The 18,959-nt window shown below is 40.2% G+C and overlaps 1 protein-coding gene across 1 annotated transcript in view; it reads right to left on the bottom strand.

The window, feature by feature from the left end:
* Positions 1–1,268: 1,268 nt before the first annotated feature.
* LOC129108674 (metabotropic glutamate receptor 8-like) overlaps positions 1,269–18,959 on the bottom strand; it is a 118,892-nt gene continuing 101,201 nt past the window's right edge. Inside the window, exons 9-10 of the mRNA XM_054620556.1 lie at positions 4,146–4,392; positions 1,269–1,613 (exon numbers count right to left, since the gene is read on the bottom strand). Of these exons, the coding sequence (XP_054476531.1) occupies positions 1,564–1,613; positions 4,146–4,392 (297 nt within the window). The 3' untranslated portion in view covers positions 1,269–1,563. The remainder of the gene's footprint in view (positions 1,614–4,145; positions 4,393–18,959) is intronic.

The following is an 18,959-nucleotide window of genomic DNA, read 5'->3' as shown; positions in this document are numbered from 1 at the left end:
TCTGGCATCTCGTATTGATCCCGTCTCTCCTGTTCCACAGCGAGTATTGATCGCATCGACTGGCTCCTTCTTCTTTTATTTAAAGGCTGTAATGAGGTGCACACTGAGAGTTTTCCTGCCAGACTGAGGGTTTGTATCATGTTAAAGGACAAATGTAGCGTGGATGGATTTCTGTTCATTTATCTGCAGCTTCATCATAATGGGATGTGTAGTATTCACTAGTTAAGTGGTTGAAGTAGTACTCAGATCTTCTACTAAAAAGATCTTCTACTAAAAGCACAAAAGTATGAGCATTAAAATACACTAAAGTACTAAAAGTAGTCATTACGCAGGATGGCCCATTTCAGAACGTAGTTGTAGAGAGCGTATCGGTACTTTTAATTAATTTAGAACAGCCTCCATAGCAGCGTCAGTGTCGACTGTAGCCGTCTCCATTGTTGTTCTTACTCCTCTGTCACAGCTGACAAAGCTCGACATGATTGGCTAATTGTTATGATTATTTGTCATTTACTTCTAATTGAGAAACTGCTGTTTCATGTCACGACGCAGGACAAATCAGTGGACTCTAACTGGGTGGAGTGGGCGTCTTCAAAGGTCTGGACCAAGGCGAGAATATTTTATTACTAAGTCCTAATTATTGCTGCATTAATGTGTTCATCACTATTCATATTGCAGCTGGTAAAGGCTGAGCCGATTTTAATAACTTTATATACTGCTGAGTGGCTTTACCCATATTAATATGTCATAATTTATCAGTTAATTTATATTTTATCAGAGTTTATCTTCAGGTAAGTAGGAGTTCATGGATATCAAGAACAACACATACCTGGTGGAGTCTCACACTCAGGACTCAACAGCATCTTTGCATCACAAACACTTCCTATTTCCTGACCGTAAAATCAAGAAGACACCAAAACCCCAACAACCCAACAAAAAACCCCAATATTGCTCATTTTTTTCTTATGTTCTCTCATCCAAACTGTTCCCTGTCAAACAGACCCAAACGTGGCACCAACTTGTGAAACATTCCTTTATTATAAATAGATCATTTGTATAAAAAAAACGGGCATGCTTCAATTCAACCATGGCATTTAGACATTTCACAACCAAAAGCTACCGTTCAGTTAGCCGACAACAGCGACGGACTCGTCTCATAATGCAGGTCGACGGACGGACGACATGAGACAAGAATCAGAAATTTTCACGACCACAAGTTTTGTTTTTTTTCAAACGCACAATTAGAACAACAACAAATAAGTTTGGTCCCCAAAAATTACTTTTTTGTTTATCTTTTAAACATATTTTAATCATTGTTTTTTTTCTCCATCTTTCAGGTTACCAATCTCCTGTTACCTCTGGGATTTTTCAGCCGTGATCCTCTCAGGTTTGTGGCGCCGTTCAGGCCCGTTCCCTGCTGTCTGTAAACATAAAAACACGACAGATGCGTTGGTTCAGTTGGTTCAGATCCTTCAGATTGTTCAAGAGCACCTTGTGGTGACGTCTGACAGAAATCTGCTCCTTTAAATGTCTCGGGTACGTCCTCGTGTGGAAGGTGTCGTCTCTTCACATGGCGTGGTTGGTGTAGCTGACGTAGGTGGTTTTTGTTGGCGGCACTGAGGAGACAAAAGGAAACAGCAGGTTGGTGAAGTGACACCTTACTTTAACCGACAGCACGATCACAGCAGTTCCTGAAATAGTCAAACGAAAGTTGCTAAATCTATCAAGAAAGTGAAGAAAAGTCAGCATCAATGACAGATGGTCCCTTCACGCCTTCCTCCAAAGCCACTCCCCCAAAATGATTGTGATGAAAGATAAAAACGAACATGGCTATTGTCAGCACTCACAGCTGTCAAGCTAGCAGCTCATGGAAGCTCTGGTGATGAGTAATGAGGGCAGAGTGAGCATAAGCAGGAAGACAGGCAGGTAGCTCGTCCAATCACTCCATTCAAACTGAAGGAGAGGATTGGTTGGTCTTTTTTCTTTCTCTTTTTTCTGTCAAAGCATTTCATTTATTTATTGTCAGGATGTTAAGATAATTTTAACAAATATATCAAAATATGTCCTGGAAGAAGATTACCAACAGCTTTCAATGACAGCTATTGAGCGATCCATCCATCCATCCATCCATCCATCCATCCATCCATCCATCCATCCATCCATTATCTTCCATTCATCCGGGTCACGGGCCGAAGCTTAGCAGAGTATTCAAGACGTTCCTCTCTCCAGGAACGTTTCCCAGTTCCTTCTGAACTTATATATTTTGTCTTCCCAGGCAAGGCAAAATATATAATCCCTCCAGTTTGTTCTGGGTCTTCCCATTGGCCTCTTACCAGTTGGACATGCCCGGAAAAACCTCTAAAGCGAGGCGTCCAGCAGGACCCAGATCCGATTCCCTAACCACCTTAGCTGGCTACAAAAGAGTAGCAGCTATACTTCAAGCTCTCTCCAGATGTCTGAGCTCCTCACCTTATCTCTAAAGCTATCATTTATTTTTTGGAGAGATCCTTGATTTCAAACATCAAACTCCTGTTAGCATCCCCTCATGGGTTAGGTGTTCATTACATCCACGATATGAACGCAAATTCAGATCATTCAGCCTTTCTTAAAGCCTAAAACTGTGGTGTTCGGAGGATGGTGCAACAGAAAACGTCAAAAGGAGTTTGATGCATCCTCTGGGGATCACACATAATCACAGGAAATAAGGTAAATGTAAAGGTTATATATCCAGAAGGACCAAATAAGCCTCACAACAGATTTTGTCTCATGTTGTTTGACTGTTCCTCCTTGACTTCCTCACACTGAACGCTGCAGGATGAAAGAGGTTCATCTCTGATGTGAGGTTGAGCTGCTGCTTGTTAGATTAAGCAGATCACTTCCGTCAGCACATCTCTGATGAGTAAACAATCCGGCGTCTCACACTTTTCTGCTTACGGACTGAAAAAAAAAGCAGCTTTGAAGTGAAACTCCAGAGCTGTAAACAGTTTCATCAGGTCTGGTCTCAGGTGACGTCTAAACAAACTCCAAGTCAACTTCCTGTTAAATCCTCATTAGAGGGGCAGCAGGTTTCTTCTTAAGGCACCTTTGTTCAGAGAATGATTGACATTATTCACACTAATTTTTTGTGTTCATCAGTATTCGGTGCCTGATTGCAAATGCTTCTTTATTTCAAAGGAGCATGAAGGTAAATCCACTTGTTCTCCACAGTCAGATAGGAAGATCTCTATGCATCGAGTACAGAAATACACCATATGGCCAAAGGTACACCACCGCTTAAAACTTTAGTAATCTCCTGCCACAACAGCTGGAATGTGTCCAGACAGATGTCCAAAAGGGTTTGAATGGTCTTTAATGCGTTTAAGGTTGTAGATATTCACTTTTCTTTAGATTTTTCCTCTCCAATGCATCACCACCTTAACGTGGTGGATGTTTTTGTGGCAATGGCCCAATGAGCTGTGAGCTGTGTAGTCAGGGGCAGTAAGTCCTGGTAGGGTCTCCATAGGCAAAGTGGTCCCAGGTAAGGTGCCAGACCAATGACCCAAAGGGAAACAGGTGGCCCACTTTGGAGCCACACCTGTAAGGGGAGGTCGCCAGCGAGCCTATGGTGGCCAGACCTTGACACATCAGACTCTGCTGGGTACAGCCCGAAAAATCTACAATGAGCCGTCGGCCTTAGGGCCCACCAATTGCAGTGACAGTCATTGGGGTTGGGGGCATTGTGAGTCAGACAGTAGTTAAAATGGAAAACCCTGCTAAGTGGATTGATGAATGGTTGGGTTTGTTTTGAAAGAGACAAAGATCCGTCTGAACAATAGAAGAAATCATTGGTAAAAAGTAATTGGCTAAAGAAACTGGAAGCTTAGCATCAAAATGTGTGCAGATTTAAACATGAACAACTTCCTGTTTCAGCGTCAAGAAATTGTAATAAAGTTATTGGGGTTTCCTCCGGCCAGTTTAGCCATTGTTACCAGTCAATAACAACGCATAACACCGGTATCTTGTGCATACAAACATCGTGGTAACAAGTTATTAATGTTCATTTTCTATACATCGACAAACTTGTTGCTTAAATAGTTGCCAGTGCAAAAACATTACACTATAATGGCAGCTCTGCCTGTTCAACACAGGGTTTGAAATGTTCCACTCACCGCTGGCCTCCACACCCTCGCACAGCTCCGTCTTCACCTCGCCGTTGGGCCGCTCGGCCGCCAGATGCGACAGCTTGCTGGTCATGGTGGCGGCGGTGACGATGGCCTTGAAGCTGCGCTTGCGTTTGGGGACGTTCTGCTCCGGGTGGAAGATGATGATGTAGACCTTTGGCATGTAGAGCATGCCCAGAGAGACGGAGGCGCTAAGGCTGAGGGAGACGGTCAGCGTGGCCGTCTGGATGTACATCTGAGGAGGAAACGGAGGGGGGGGCGGGGTTACTGAGAGACTTAAACCAAATTTTAACAATGAGACAAAAGAATGATTTCATCAAATCAACATTGTTCTCTCAAATAATCTCAAATAACAAATGAATTCCTTGGATCAAAAATTGCTTAAAGGTTCCCTTATTCATCGTTTGGCCACTAGTGGTGCTATCGAGCAGTATTTTGATGAGTAGGTGCTCCGGGATATTTGACAGTTTCACTCTTTTCTGCTGAGCAACAGTTGGTGGTGCGATCACTGCGACAACAAGTGCAAGTAAGAAGAAGACTGCAAGCATGTAGACTGGGAACAATAACAATGAAAGTTTCATAATAGTAATAAGTTGTCTTTGCAAATGTTTTCTGAAGTAGGAAATGCAGCGACGCACTGAGAGTAAACAGAACTGTTTGTAAGAAAACTGCACCCGAGAGTGTACTTTTAATTTGTGAGTCAACTAACTCCATCCCAAAAAACAACGTGTCTCAAATGGTTCTTCCTTAAATTGCTAATTCAAGCTGTTTAATCATCATTCATTCCCTCAAACACTTTAATGAAAAATACTGATTTGTGTTGATGAATCTATGGAGGCCTGGATTAAGAAAATGCTAATGAAGACCGTAAAATGCAGATGAAATATCTGGAAATTAAAGTATTTTGGTCAAATACTGTTTTCTGTTTTTATATATATATATATTCAGTATATTTAAAGGATGTGTAACAGTCAGGCTGCAATTTCCTAACTGACTGAAGTAGCAAACAAAACTCTTAACTTCAGTTCCTCCTGCTACATTCAATACAAATAATTAAAAAGTAAGTCTGACACCTGAGCTTAAAACAAATAGATTTAATTGGTCCTCTAAATTATTTTCAATCATGGTTCATGTTGTTTAATTCCCTCAAATATGACTATGGTTTCCTCAAATTAACTAAACCATGCCCTAGTTTGTGTGCTTAAAATCAAAATGAGAAAAAGAAAAAACATAAAATATAAATATACAATGTAATGGAAGAAGTACTGAGATCTTTGACTTAATTAAAATAAGTAATACTACAGCGTAAAAACGATCTTGCTTTAGTAAAGATACAAAAGCATTAGCTTAAAATAACATCTAAACAAGCTAAATATTTTTAATAATTATGAAGAATGGCACATTTTCTAAATAATATATTTTCATTTAAAATTATAATTAATGATGGATTAATATGTTCATCTCTTTAATGTTGCAGCTGGTAAAGGTGGAGCTCATTTAAATTACTTTATAATAACGAAAGCCAAGAGAGTAGCATAAAATGAAATCATCAAGTAAAGTACAAGTACCTCAAAATAGTACTAAATAGAACTTGAGTAAATGTTTCCGCCACGGCTACGACCTCAGTCTCTTGACTAAATACAGACTGAATGACGGCCTAAACTCAGCAGGAATAACTCCTTAAGTTTTCATTAAAACGAACAGATGGTCGACTGCTCGCTTCGTTTACTGGAATCAATCTAGTGACTCGTGTTTGAGGCTGATAATTTCGTCTCCTCTGGCAGATACTTTGGCACAAAACCAGCCGTCGTTTACAGCGGGAGAGTCAGAGTGGTTAATGTGTTGGGCTGCAGTTTTCACTTTGCTGTTTGGGGGAGATTATGCCCTTTGAGCAGCTGTGAGACTTTTAATGTGAAACTTCTGCAGGAAGTGATAAGTTTCTCTCTGACAGGAGCTTTGCAGCGATCACAAAAATGGCAAAAAGTGGAAGCGACTGGAAATATTGAGTGATTAAAACTGTTTCAGTTAGAAGAGAGAAAGTGTTTCCAGCAGAGTGGAGAGTATGACGTGTCTGTTGGACTGATGGAATTATGGAAATAACATTAAATGTATAAGAAAATCGTCAAGACAACAGGTAAACATGCCCTGTCTCTGTTTTAAAGGTCACACATCATTCTTATTTTTAGTTCATACTTGTAATTGAGTTTCCTAATTTAACATGTTAACATGCTTTAAAGTAAAAAAAAAAGCTCTTTATTATTTAAATATTGTCTCTCTGAATATACCTGTAGTCACCCTTTTTTGGAAACGCTCCGTTCGGGGAAGAACGCCGGGCTTTGAAGCTTTGAAGATCATTTATTTTGAGGTGAATCAACTCACCAGTACAAACACTTTTATAGCATTGATTTTAATTATTATGTCCTAAAAGTAAAAGAATGCACTAATAGCTGAATCCAGTGTCATTTTGCTTTCTCCATTCATGTGAATGAAAACAATGCTGGACTGAGAACTGGGAGGCGGAGCTTAAGAAAACGCTATGGGACTCATAATGGACCATCAAAAAAAACATTTTAGGCCTTAAAGTCAAACTTTCTTTGCTTAATGTGCCATCAAGTAACTTTAATAGGAATGAACAAGGTCCAGCCTCCAACGCTGTATTCAGTTCTCTTTCTACAACCTTGGCTAACTCTCGGCGTAACGTTTTCTGCCGTTGTACCAGTAAGCTAGGCTACGCTAGGCTAGGCTAACGAGTGCTGAGAAACTCATTAACCGTATGCTCAAATGTTTTCTCCCTTTCTACAATATGTACATTTTTAATTACGGTTTGGTTCCGTCTGTAGCTGAGCTGAATAAAAAAAACACATTAACTAGAGGTAAGAATGCAGCTGGTATAATCCAGCTTTCATAGCTATACCTACGAAAAAGTTGTTATTCATAGATATCCTACCAAATTATTTTGTATGTAAGTATTTTACCCACGTAATTTTGAACAAGGGAGTATAAAGACTGCAAAAACCCATATAGGGAGACCGGGTCCAACAAATATCAATCTTTTAGCTAGGAGACTTTGATTTATTTGTCATGTAACTTGCGTACTTCAGTGACGGCACTTCAGTGGTTATTTTAACGGAAACAACGATCTGTATCTGAACCTAAATAAGTAGTTTTGTTGCCTAAATCTAGCTAAATTGTTTCATGTAAAAATGGATGTTTATTTTGCAAAGACTGTGTGCATCTAACGAGCAAAAACCAACACGTGTTGCTGAACTTGAGGAACAACTTTTCATAAGATATCATACCAACAATTGTCCGAAGATACGTTGAAAAAAGCACTGGTAAATAAATTCTCATGCATTCTAAGCTTTTAAAGCATTCAAACAGTCATACTGAACGACATGTTTCACCTCCTCTCACCCCGTTAACTGGGAGCTGTGGGATTGTTCTCAGTGGTGGACTCTTTAACTGGTGGAGCTCCATCATTTGAGCAGCTGGACCACCATTAACTCCTCATAATCTAAGTCTTTAAACGAGATCAACAACAACAGAGCCGAGAAGCGTCAGGACTCTCACTCCTCATCTCAGCTTGACAGATGACCCTGAACGCATCATTAGCCTCCGTGCGTTTATGAGCCAGTATGAGACTATTGATTCTCCGTGTTGTTGTCCTTTTCTGCAGTGTAACAATGAGTCTTCACTGGCAGAAGGAGGCAGTTAGAGAACTGATCCACAGAACTATTTATATTATGTACATTTACTCAAGCTCTGTACTTCAAACCCATTTTGAGGTACTTTGTACTTTACATTTTATGCTGCATTATACTTATTATTATACTCCACAACATTTTTGAGGCATTTTGGTTCTTTTTTACTGTTCCAACATTAGCTACTTTGCAGATTCATAATACAAAATATAAATATACTCATAAATGATGATATACTATTATAGCTTTATCTATAGAATAATAATTATTACCTCCACCTTTATCAGCTGCAACATCAAAGAGAGGAAAACATGAATGCATCTATAATAACACTCCAGTCATGTAATATATATCATTCTTCATAATGAGTACTTTTACTTTTGGTACTTTGAGTATATTTTGATGCTGATAATGTTATACTTTCAATTGGGTAAAGTTTTGTATGTGCAGCTGAATACCCCTCCACTCACTCCGTAACGTGAGCCGGTAAAACCATGGTAACACCCTCCGCCTCACTCAGTGGCCATCCATACCACAATATACACCACTTTAGGAGCAACAGAAGTCAGACGTATGCGGACCGTAACCATTTTTCACACTCTGCGGCTCAAGTTACCACAGTCTATTAACAATGTCTGAGAACCAGAGATGCCTTCAGGTAACGTAAAAACATGAAATCTCTCACTAGAGAGTTTGTTTTGTCCTTTCTGGGCTCCTGTAGAAACATGACGGACTGAAGAGGACCTGCTCACTATGTAGATATGATGGTCTCATTCTAAGCCAATGAAAACACAACGATTCTTAGTTTCAGTTGATTAAACACGAATGAAAACATTGTTATGAATACTATATTCCAATTCCCTGAAATCCTCCACACTGGCCCTTTAAGATAGTTTTCTCTACTCTGTGGTATTGCAATACATGTAGTATGTGGTTAACATTAATTCCGTTAAGGTAAATGATCTCAATAAACCTGAGAAGGTCACCTTAGAAATAGATCCTGACAAAAATAAACAATCAATATCAAATATGCAGCATAAATATACATTTTCATGTCAATAACAATCAATAAAAATATCCAAAGTTGTGACATAGCCGAATCAATACAGGTGCATCCATGTGGACACTCTGAGTCGAAGGCGGAGCGCACACACGCATGCACACACACACACACACACACACACACACACACACACACACACACACACACACACACACACACACACACACACACACACACACACACACACACACACACACACACACACACACACACACACACACACACACCATGCAGAGCTCAACCAGGCAGCACAAACCTGTGTTTTTTTTGTTTTTTCTCTCTCCGCCCCTCCAGCATCTCTCACAAACATGCCTGTGCACACGCTCCCAACACACAACAACACACAACAACACACAACAACACGCCGGTGCAGCTGCTCAGAGAACCGGCCGCGTCGCCACGGCAACCGCCCCCCCAAAAAAATAAGCCGAGGCCCGGGTTAATGGCCCCGTGTCAAACTGTCAGCGGGGAATCCTCAGTGTGGCTCTGCTCAGCCACCAGCACGGAGAGGAAGGAAAGGGAAACGCTGGTGACAGATGAGTCCCCCCCCACACACACACACCTCCCCTCCTACTACACCCCCAAGAGCCCAAGCAACGACTGCAGTGGCGGCGGCGGCGGCGGTGATTCCAGCGATGCATCAAGGAATCATTATGAAAATGTATGACAGACAGCGAGGCATAAACTCATTTGTGGGCCTGAGAGAGAGAGAGAAAAAATAAATAAAACATGCTCTGAAATGATTTATGTGGCCTCCCCGTCACAAGCTGCTGTCACAAGACAACAAATGGCACGAACGGCGTGAAGGTCAGAGGAGGTTAATGAGGAAGAGCTGGAGGGGCCGACTCACGGAGAACCACCCGATCAGAGTCACATGTAGGGACGTCCCTCATCCTTTTATGTCGAGTGTCCTCTTTAGCACGCTGACGTAGTTTCCTGGAAAGTAGGCGACGCTACAAGCTCATGTTTTATTTGCTTAGTTTCCAGCCACTTGAGATCTGACTGGCCAATCACAACCGTTTTTCTAATATGGGGGCAAGTTTGGCATTTTCAAAGATTAAAAAAGCAGATCAAAAAAAGGTTTTCTCTTTCCTTTTATAGTATTTTCATAGAGTCACCTTTTATCTTGTAGTTCTGATGGCAAAAAACACGTTACAGGTATTTTTGTGCTACACTATCACAGGTTATTTCTGTCGTCCATTTATTCGTGCCTTGCTCACAGGCTCCAGACTCCGGTTCTGCCAATGCTCAAGTGTCTTAAAGCTGCATTCTCTCTCCTGTCCATCAGGGGGCGACTCCTCTGGTTGTATAGAAGTCTATGAGAAAATGACTCTACTTCTCTCTTGATTTATTCCCTCAGTAAACATTGTAAACATGAGTTTATGGTCTCAATCTCTAGTTTCAAGTCTTCTTCAATACAGCATGATGTTCATTTAGTAAATGATGCTCCATTTAGAGTCAAACAGACCATAAAGCAGGGGATGCTTTAGGGCGGAGCTGTGATTGACAGGTTGCTGCCGCTACCAGATTCAACAAATGCTACAATGCAACCATGTGTCTTTTTAGTTGGTTCAAATCCTTAACTGGATCATAAAAGCTCCAAACTTCACCTTCGGTAATCAGAAAGCAGAACCAAAATGCTTTTGAATGAATTCCTCCAAACAGGAAAGAAGAAACTTCTTCTTCAATTTATAGTTTCTTTCAAACATACTGAGCAAACATTTTGTTTTAGAGGGAAAAGTTTTCTATAATGATGCACACAACATTTAGAATATTTCCAGCTGATGCAATAGTCCCGCTTTAAAAAAAAAAAAAGTAGTAAAAAAGTATATGAGTCATCAAACTTTAAATCTCCTTAACGGGGAACTTTAAGGTGGAACTTGAGGGTTTCTGGAGGTTAATGGAGAGCTGAATCCTGTGACTGTGCAGCTCTCTGTCGCTGTGTGACCTGGATACCGACTTCCTGCATGTTCAAAGTGGAGCTGGTTTAAAGCTCCGGACTGTGGAAGTCTGATCTGAGCGCAGCTGAGGTCTGAGAGAAACTGGAGCAGCGGGTCTTTAAACTGAAAGTCAGCAGCAGCAGGACCAAAGAGACGCGGCAGGATCATAAAAACACAGGAATATTCAGTGATTATCTCATTTTCTATCAGTTTGGAGGATATAAATGGACTGATAAACTAAATCTGACTGCAGCATTAACAGCTCTAATCAGGTTTCATAGATCAACATTAGCACTGACTCTCTGCTATGTCACTGCAAAAACTAAAGCACATACTGCACCTCAAGCAGAAATAACTTTGGAAAAGATTTCGACACTCTGCGTTGGCATTTCTGTAATCCAACACACAGAACGTGCTGTACTTCAGCTAAAACCTCCAGTGCAGACGGATCCAATTATATAAAAGGAATCTGGATGTTCCTGCAGCTTTAATGTCACTCGTCTGTTTTTTTTTTTTTGTTGGAGTGAAGCTTCAAAAAGTTCAAAAATGAGTTTTAGCAAGTTTTTCTAAGAGAAATTAGAAATTTGTTGGAAAAACTAAGCACTCTGTTAATCATAAATCTCTCTCTTAAAATGTCTTTCACATATTTATGTAGTGGCTTCCCACTCTCAAATATGGACAGTTGAGTTAATGTGGAAAGTTTTCATAGTGGTATTAATGTTTGTGTTTCTGTCACAAAGACAACCGGAGCACAATTTACTCCGGTTGCTCCACCCATAGACTGTATATAAGAAGTTGACGTAGTCGTTGTTGGGTCATCCATTGCTTTGTGGACTGACTTTTTGTCGCCTCGAGTTCGGCAATTTGGCCATCGCCATCTTGGCTTTTAACCGAAGTGACCATATTTGGACTGCGGAGGAGCAGGCAGCGGCAGCGACCTGTCAATCAGTGTGTAGCCCCGCCCTAAAGCATCCCCTGCTTTATGGTCTGTTTGACTCTAAATGGAGCATCATTTACTAAATGAACATCATGCTGTATTGAAGAAGACTTGAAACTAGAGATTGAGACCATAAACTCATGTTTACAATGTTTACTGAGGGAATAAATCAAGAGAGAAGTAGAGTCATTTTCTCATAGACTTCTATACAACCAGAGGAGTCGCCCCCTGGTGGACAGCAGAGAGAATGCAGCTTTAAGGCACTTGTCAGAAGCTTGCCGTCTGGTTCCATCGTCCGCAATTTAAACTCCTTTGGATTTTTACTGCAAACAACTTACATTGATACTCTTTGGTTACTGAGGATTGCTATCGATAGCTACTGGGGAAAACAAAAGCGTTATCCTCTTCCTGTTTTGGTTGCATAATGACTGACAGACTTCTTTTGTGCCATAAATGGAGCCTCATTTTCCCAGGTGACTGTCTGCACCATTTCATATCTAAAAGGGTATAATATATACATATAATATATAATATAAAAGTGAATAAATGTGTCTTTTAAAAATTTGATTCAAAATATGTAAGAGCCGAAATGGATTTCAAACAATGGATTCTACAAAGCTACGATGATGATGATGATGATGAGAACATAGTTAAATATGGCAACTCTGCATCGGCCACAGTAGGAATTTAACTTACGACTCTAGTAGTGTTTGGCCCAGAGAGCTACATAAACAATAAAAAAAAAAAACATATCACCGGTGAATCCAGTATGAGGTTGTTTGATTTATATTTCCCCAAAACATTTCAGACTGCAGAAGTTACAGTTTTTTGGTGACATTATGATTCATCTCTCTCTCTGCTGTAAACTTCAAACATCTAACCTTCATTTTGCCCGGAGAGACCTCCCCCCCCTCACACACAACAAAAACACCAGTTAAACGACAGGAATGGATGGCGGGTAATAACACTGTGGTTGGTATTGACTTTCTCTCCACAAGTCTGAAGCTCATGAGGATGATAAGCAGCGGAGCAAAGCTGGTCGCTGCCAGCACACGGTTAGTTGTTTTTTCTAGAAGAAGCAGAATACATTAGTGAGGCATCCACGGCAGGTCATCACGTAGTCGGTGTCAGGGTCGACCCATGTGTAGGGTTGAGACCTGTGGAGGTAGAACGTCCTCACAGCTTGTTTTTGTTACTTTGAAGGAAATGTGTTTTTGCTAGTTTCGTTAGACAACATTAGAGAGACACTTATGGAAGCCAATATCTCTACAACTGATGAGAACTTTTGAATCAACCCTTTGCTAAGCCCCGCCCCCTGCTGCCACTCTGTCAAGCTGTCAGAGCTTCGTTACCATGGAGCCCACACTGTCACGAACTGCACTCCCGGATGAAATTTCAAATTTTGGGGAAAACCAAAAAGTGATTTCAGAAAGAAGCCTACAGAAGGGTCCACAATGTGTGTTTGAAGAATATATCCAGGATGTCAAACTGATTCAGCAATGAAAACCAGTAAAAAAGATAAAGATATAGACTAAAGCTACTGATCACCTGGAGATCAAACATAAGACAATGAAGTTAAGGAACAACACTGTTCTCGGTGGCTTTTCCTCTGGTGCCACCATGAAGTTGATGTGTGGTTTAGAGAGAAACATCTCAACAACTATTGGACAAATTGCCATTTACGTCCCCCCCAGAATAAATTGTACTCGTGAACCTTTGTCTTATCTTTGAACGCCATCATCAGGTCAAAAAACTACAAAGAATCTTCCAATACTAAATACCTGCAAAAGTTGTGACTCAGCTAAATGTTAGCATGCTAATACGCTAAAAACTAAGCCGTCTTGTGTTCGGCCTCCGTCCTTGCACTGATTTGCTTTCATTCTTCAGGCGCTCCTCTCTCCTTGACGCCATTCGATAGAAAACATTTTCTGGAATCATTGAGAGCCGAGGACGGTGAGTACTTTATACAACTGATATTGTTCTTTGGTCAACTATTCCTCTAAAACCATTTAAACTCAGACTATATGTTTAATATGAATTAAAATGCTCAATTTGTTCTTGTTTGGGTCGATCACTTCAAGATGAGGGATGGAGTGATCGGGGCTTAACTAAGATGGTGAATTGAGTTTATAAATTAAGTTTTCAGTCAGAACTCTGGTCCACAATCACCATAGTAATCTGATTACTTGGAGAATACACCTTAAAGGAACAGTCCAACATTTCTGGTCAGATGTTTCCGATCAGAAACAGGTCCAGAACACTGTTAGCCTAGCTTAGCACAAAGACTGGATGCAGGGGGAAACTGCTAGCAAAGCTCCATCAAAAGAGAAACGAACATACCTTCTATCTACAAAAAGCTGTTTCATTTACATCTCTGTGGTTTTTACACGTCCAGTTGTGTGATTTGTAAAATATGGAGATGTAAATCAGAGAGAATTGTATTTTTTGTGGGGGTGTTTTTTCTCTCAGATAAATTCTGTCATTGTGAAGTGGCTGTAGACGCCGATAATAACACTAATAATAGCAGCATTAGCATATTAATATTATAAAGTAGCTCATCATCTGAGGTCAGGGGAGCTGGATTCCCATGAGGAGCTGATGTGGGTGGAAGCTGCATGTTAATGGTCTCTGGGATCCTCGGGCTGAGTATCAAAGCCTGGTTCATTATGTATGGAGGCAGCGTGAGTCTCTCCCAGCGGCCCCGACTCCTCGCCGTGTACCGGTGCTGCGTTCAGGAGCCCAGCCCCCTCTGAAGTGCTTATTAGTGATTCTGTGGCTTCTCCATGTCGGCCCCAGCTGTGGCCGGCTCACAGCCGACTGCTGCTGCTGCTGCTTCTGTAAATGTCAGCGAGGGAGCTTCTGCTCCAGATCCACAGCCTGACCTTAAAAGATCAGCTGATCGGTTTCAGGTCCACCACGGTTTGAATGGAGTCTAATTATTATTATTTTGGTAAAGGTATGGATTTATTTTCAAATAAACTTTAATTTATTCAATTCAATTCGTTTTAATTTGCAAAGCTCAATATCTCAAATCACAAATTTGCCTCAGAGTTGTTTACAATCTGTTTAGCATACAACTTCCTCTTACCCAGGACCCTGGAATCGGAGAGGACAAAGTCCACCCCCCAAAAAGAACCTTTAACGGGGAAAATAAATGAAGAAACCTCAGGGAGAGCAGAAGTAGTCATGTGCACAACTTGAACAACATAACACAATTGCAACACTGACGATCCAAAGGACAGAAAATGATGCATATAATGAAAGTGCATCATGGTTTATACACTGACGTTTTGAAACATCAAGTTCGGCAATTTGGCCGTCACCATCATGGATTTTGGAACCGGTGAAGGGAAGCGACCATATTTGGACTTTGGAGGAGTGACGTAGAGACGCCGTATACGACTCTGGCAAAGACCTGTCAATCAGTGTGTAGCCCCGCCCTAAAGCATCCCCTGCTTTATGGTCTGTTTGACTCTAAATGGAGCATCATTTACTAAATGAACATCATGCTGTATTGAAGAAGACTTGAAACTAGAGATTGAGACCATAAACTCATGTTTACAATGTTTACTGAGGGAATAAATCAAGAGAGAAGTAGAGTCATTTTCTCATTCAATTCAGATAAACACTGAAACGAGGCAGAACTGATCAAATACTGTTTAGCTTTAGAATGATCATTCGGCAGCCATATTGAAAACTGTCGAGAAAAAAACAGCCCTGAGGCTCAAGAAAAACCAGACAGTTTTGCTCCACATTTTGTTTGGCCAAATATGGTTCATCTCCATCTTTTTTTCACAGCTCAGTTTTGGATGTGATTCAAAAATATCCAGACCTCTATTTCAGGTCAGAACAGAGACAAAGTTTGTAAGTAAGAAAAAAACAAGTGTGCTGTCGGGTGATTTGTCTGCTCTGTTAATTTTAGACCACACAGTGAATATTTGATTGAACACTGAATTTTCTCACTCCACAAATAGACAGTCAGCTCGATAAATAGTGTGGTGAGAGTCTGACAAAGGCGACAGACGAGTGTGTGATGAGTTAATTATCCCGCACAGGATGACAGGAACCCTCTGATGTCATCTTCATCAACCCGAAGGCCCCGCGGTCACGCAAGTACACGAGCTCCTGAAATCTCCAAGTACAAATGAGGATCTGCAGCAGAGGGATCGATACCCGCTCCGTTTCAGAGAGAGTTTTAATAAGACGTTTTAAAGGAGACGTTTATTAAGTCGCCACTCAACATGACAGAGAGGAGGAGATGAGGTTTACAGCAGTAATAGGACGCTTATCAGACTCACCACTAAGAACAACAAGGCAATGGCAGCAGATGCACCAGTGGCAGTGCAACGTATGCTATCTTACCAAAAATGACTACATTTTTCACGCGTTTTCCTATGAAAGCAATGCATACAGACTTTTCTAAATAAACTTCTGTCTTCACAGGAAACAACTTAGTGAGGTTTATGAAACAAGAAACTACTTGGTTAGTTTTAGAAAAAGATTCTGAAAGACATACAGTACCAGTCAAAAGTTTGGACACACCTTCTCATTCAATGGCTTTTCTTTATTTTCATTTTTATTTTTTTCTACATTGTAGATTAATATTGAAGACATCCAAACTATGAAGGAACACATATGGAATTATGTGTTAAACAAACAAATGCTCAACAAACCAGAATATGTTTTATATTTTAGATTCTTCAAAGTAGTTGAATGAGAAGGTGTGTCCAAACTTTTGACTGGTACTGTAGTTAGGTTTAGTAAAAGATTGTGGAATAATATTAATAATAATAACTTAATATACAAAAAGTGCTTTACAAAATAAAAAAAATAAAAATGCAACACATTAAAACAAAGGCAAACAGACAACAAGAGAAGACAATAAAAGAAATACATGAATATATGTGTTTTTTTATATATGTTTTTTCGTGTTTGATGTGATCAAAGAGAAGAAGATATCGACTCAACATCAATCATGGAGTGTTGCAGAGAAACAAAGAGTTCTGGATTCTGAAGTAAAAATGTTTCTAAATAAATCTACGGAGAGTCTAAAAACTACTCGGATAGTTTCCACCGTTTTTTCTCAAAGAGTGAATTATTGGCAGGCTTTCAGCACAAGAGAATGGAGTTGTAAGTACAAATTTGGGGTATTTGTTCTTCACTTGAGTATTTTTTCTTTCTTACAACATCTCAGAGGGAAATATTGTAATTTTTTTACTCCACTACATTTATTTGGCAACTTTAGTAACTTCAGAAATAAAGATTTTTGCACACGAAGAGTTTATTTACAATGTTTTTTTAAATAAATTGAACTACCCAAAAGTATTAACAAGTATGGCTGAAATTATTAGTTGATTAATTCATTAGTTAAGTAGTCGAGAGAAAATTAATAAGCAACTATTTTGATTATCGTCTGTAAAGTGACACACATTTTATTGTTCCACCTTCTCAAATGCGTAATAAATGATAGTTTCTGCATTGAGTACTTTTACTTTACATGTAACAGCGTGTCTTTACAGTGGTATTAGTAGTTTTAATAAAGTAATTGATTTGAGTACTTCCTCCAACACTTTTAAAAGAACTAGGACCCATTTCCACCTTTAATTAACATGTTATCTGGATATTTCACCTGGTTCTACAAAAACTTCCAGCGTTATTTCATCTTTTGGTCTGAGTGCAGCAGCTGCAGAGCTTCTTTGAAGATGATAAACTGAACTTGTCTGAGACTCTCTGAGCAGCTCCAACCTTCAGAGCTACCGCGACTAAGAAAAGTTCAAACTGAAAGTCGATCAACGGCGCTGATCCCTCACTAAATGAACACGCTGACCTTTGACCTCCTGAGTACTTACAGCATAAATGCAGTCTGTTTCCTGACTGTTGCCATTTGGCTCTGAGAGCAACACGACCCCAAGTCTTTTCTTACCTTTGATTTCTACTTGTGAGTGAACTCAGCTATCATGAGGATATCAGGACATAAACAACGTTGTTTGTGATAAAGAACTGAGTCATGTGCTGATGTCAATACAGGAGGCAGATTTAAACCCGGATCAGATAGAGGAAGTTTAGCGGTGCGAAAATACACGATGCATCACTTTGCTGCTGCATCTTTTTTCATTGTAAATAGGGAACTTCTGACTTCTAACAAACCATAAACTGTACACTGCCTAATACTTAATGGTACACTTTCAATTTATGAGAAAAAAACTCTAATGTCTTCGGGCGTTTTAGCTCGGAGTTGAATAATTGTCAACGTGAGGCGTTCAGGGCCCCCTCGGAAAACTCAAAGCACATAAGAAACGATTAAGCAGTGCCCAAAACGCTCCACTCTCATATAAAACACTTTAAAATAAAGTCGCCCCAGACTGTTAAACGTATTGTTTTCTGAAACACATTACGAGCACTTATAATATACAATTTACTCTAACTGCTTTCAGTGCTGGAACTTCAACTGACATCTTCAAGCAATCACTATTTTAAAATCATCTTGTATCCAAGCAAGAGAATCGTTTCTGGTTGATTGATTTCACAAATGGAAGCAGACTTGGTCTTAAACTTGAAATGTTAACTCGACGCACAGGTGTTTTATCGATTTAACTGTTCTGATTATATGAAACCCCGTCACATTATTCATGTGTTCACAGCGGATGGGACACTTTAAGCTGCAGCAGCAGGTTGGTAAAGAGTCCAAACAGCAGACACAACAGTGTTCAGTGAATGATGAAGAAGGCCTGAGGTGTTTGTTTATTCCAAACAGTCTGTCTCCTGTGTGATTACAGAAAAAGTAAGTTTCTCTTTTGGGTGCAGCTTTTTAGTAAAAAATAAAATTCATCCAGAAGTAGAGGATTCTGTCTCGCTGCTTGATGTGACACCTCACTCTGTTCGGGGACCGTGACGTAATCTTTATATGAGCATGTCTGAACATTCAGTCTCAATCTGCTGCATCGGCTATTTCTATGGGTAAAAATAACCAACGGTAAAACGGAAACGGCTGTCGGCCATTTCTAGTTCTTATCAGATCAGGAGGAACCTGGACATTATAGTTACTCAGTTATTCTTAAGACTGTGTGACAAAATAACTGAAATGCTCAAGCTAAAAGTCCCCATACTAGCTTTTTGCGGCTTCCAACGCCCACCTTCCTCCTCTCCCTGGTTTTGTATCAG

Source organism: Anoplopoma fimbria, chromosome 19 (genome assembly GCF_027596085.1).
Source record: "Anoplopoma fimbria isolate UVic2021 breed Golden Eagle Sablefish chromosome 19, Afim_UVic_2022, whole genome shotgun sequence".
NCBI classification, from domain to species: Eukaryota; Metazoa; Chordata; class Actinopteri; order Perciformes; family Anoplopomatidae; genus Anoplopoma; species Anoplopoma fimbria.
Note: the sequence above shows the minus strand (reverse complement) of the source record. Positions and strands in the feature narration are given on the sequence as shown.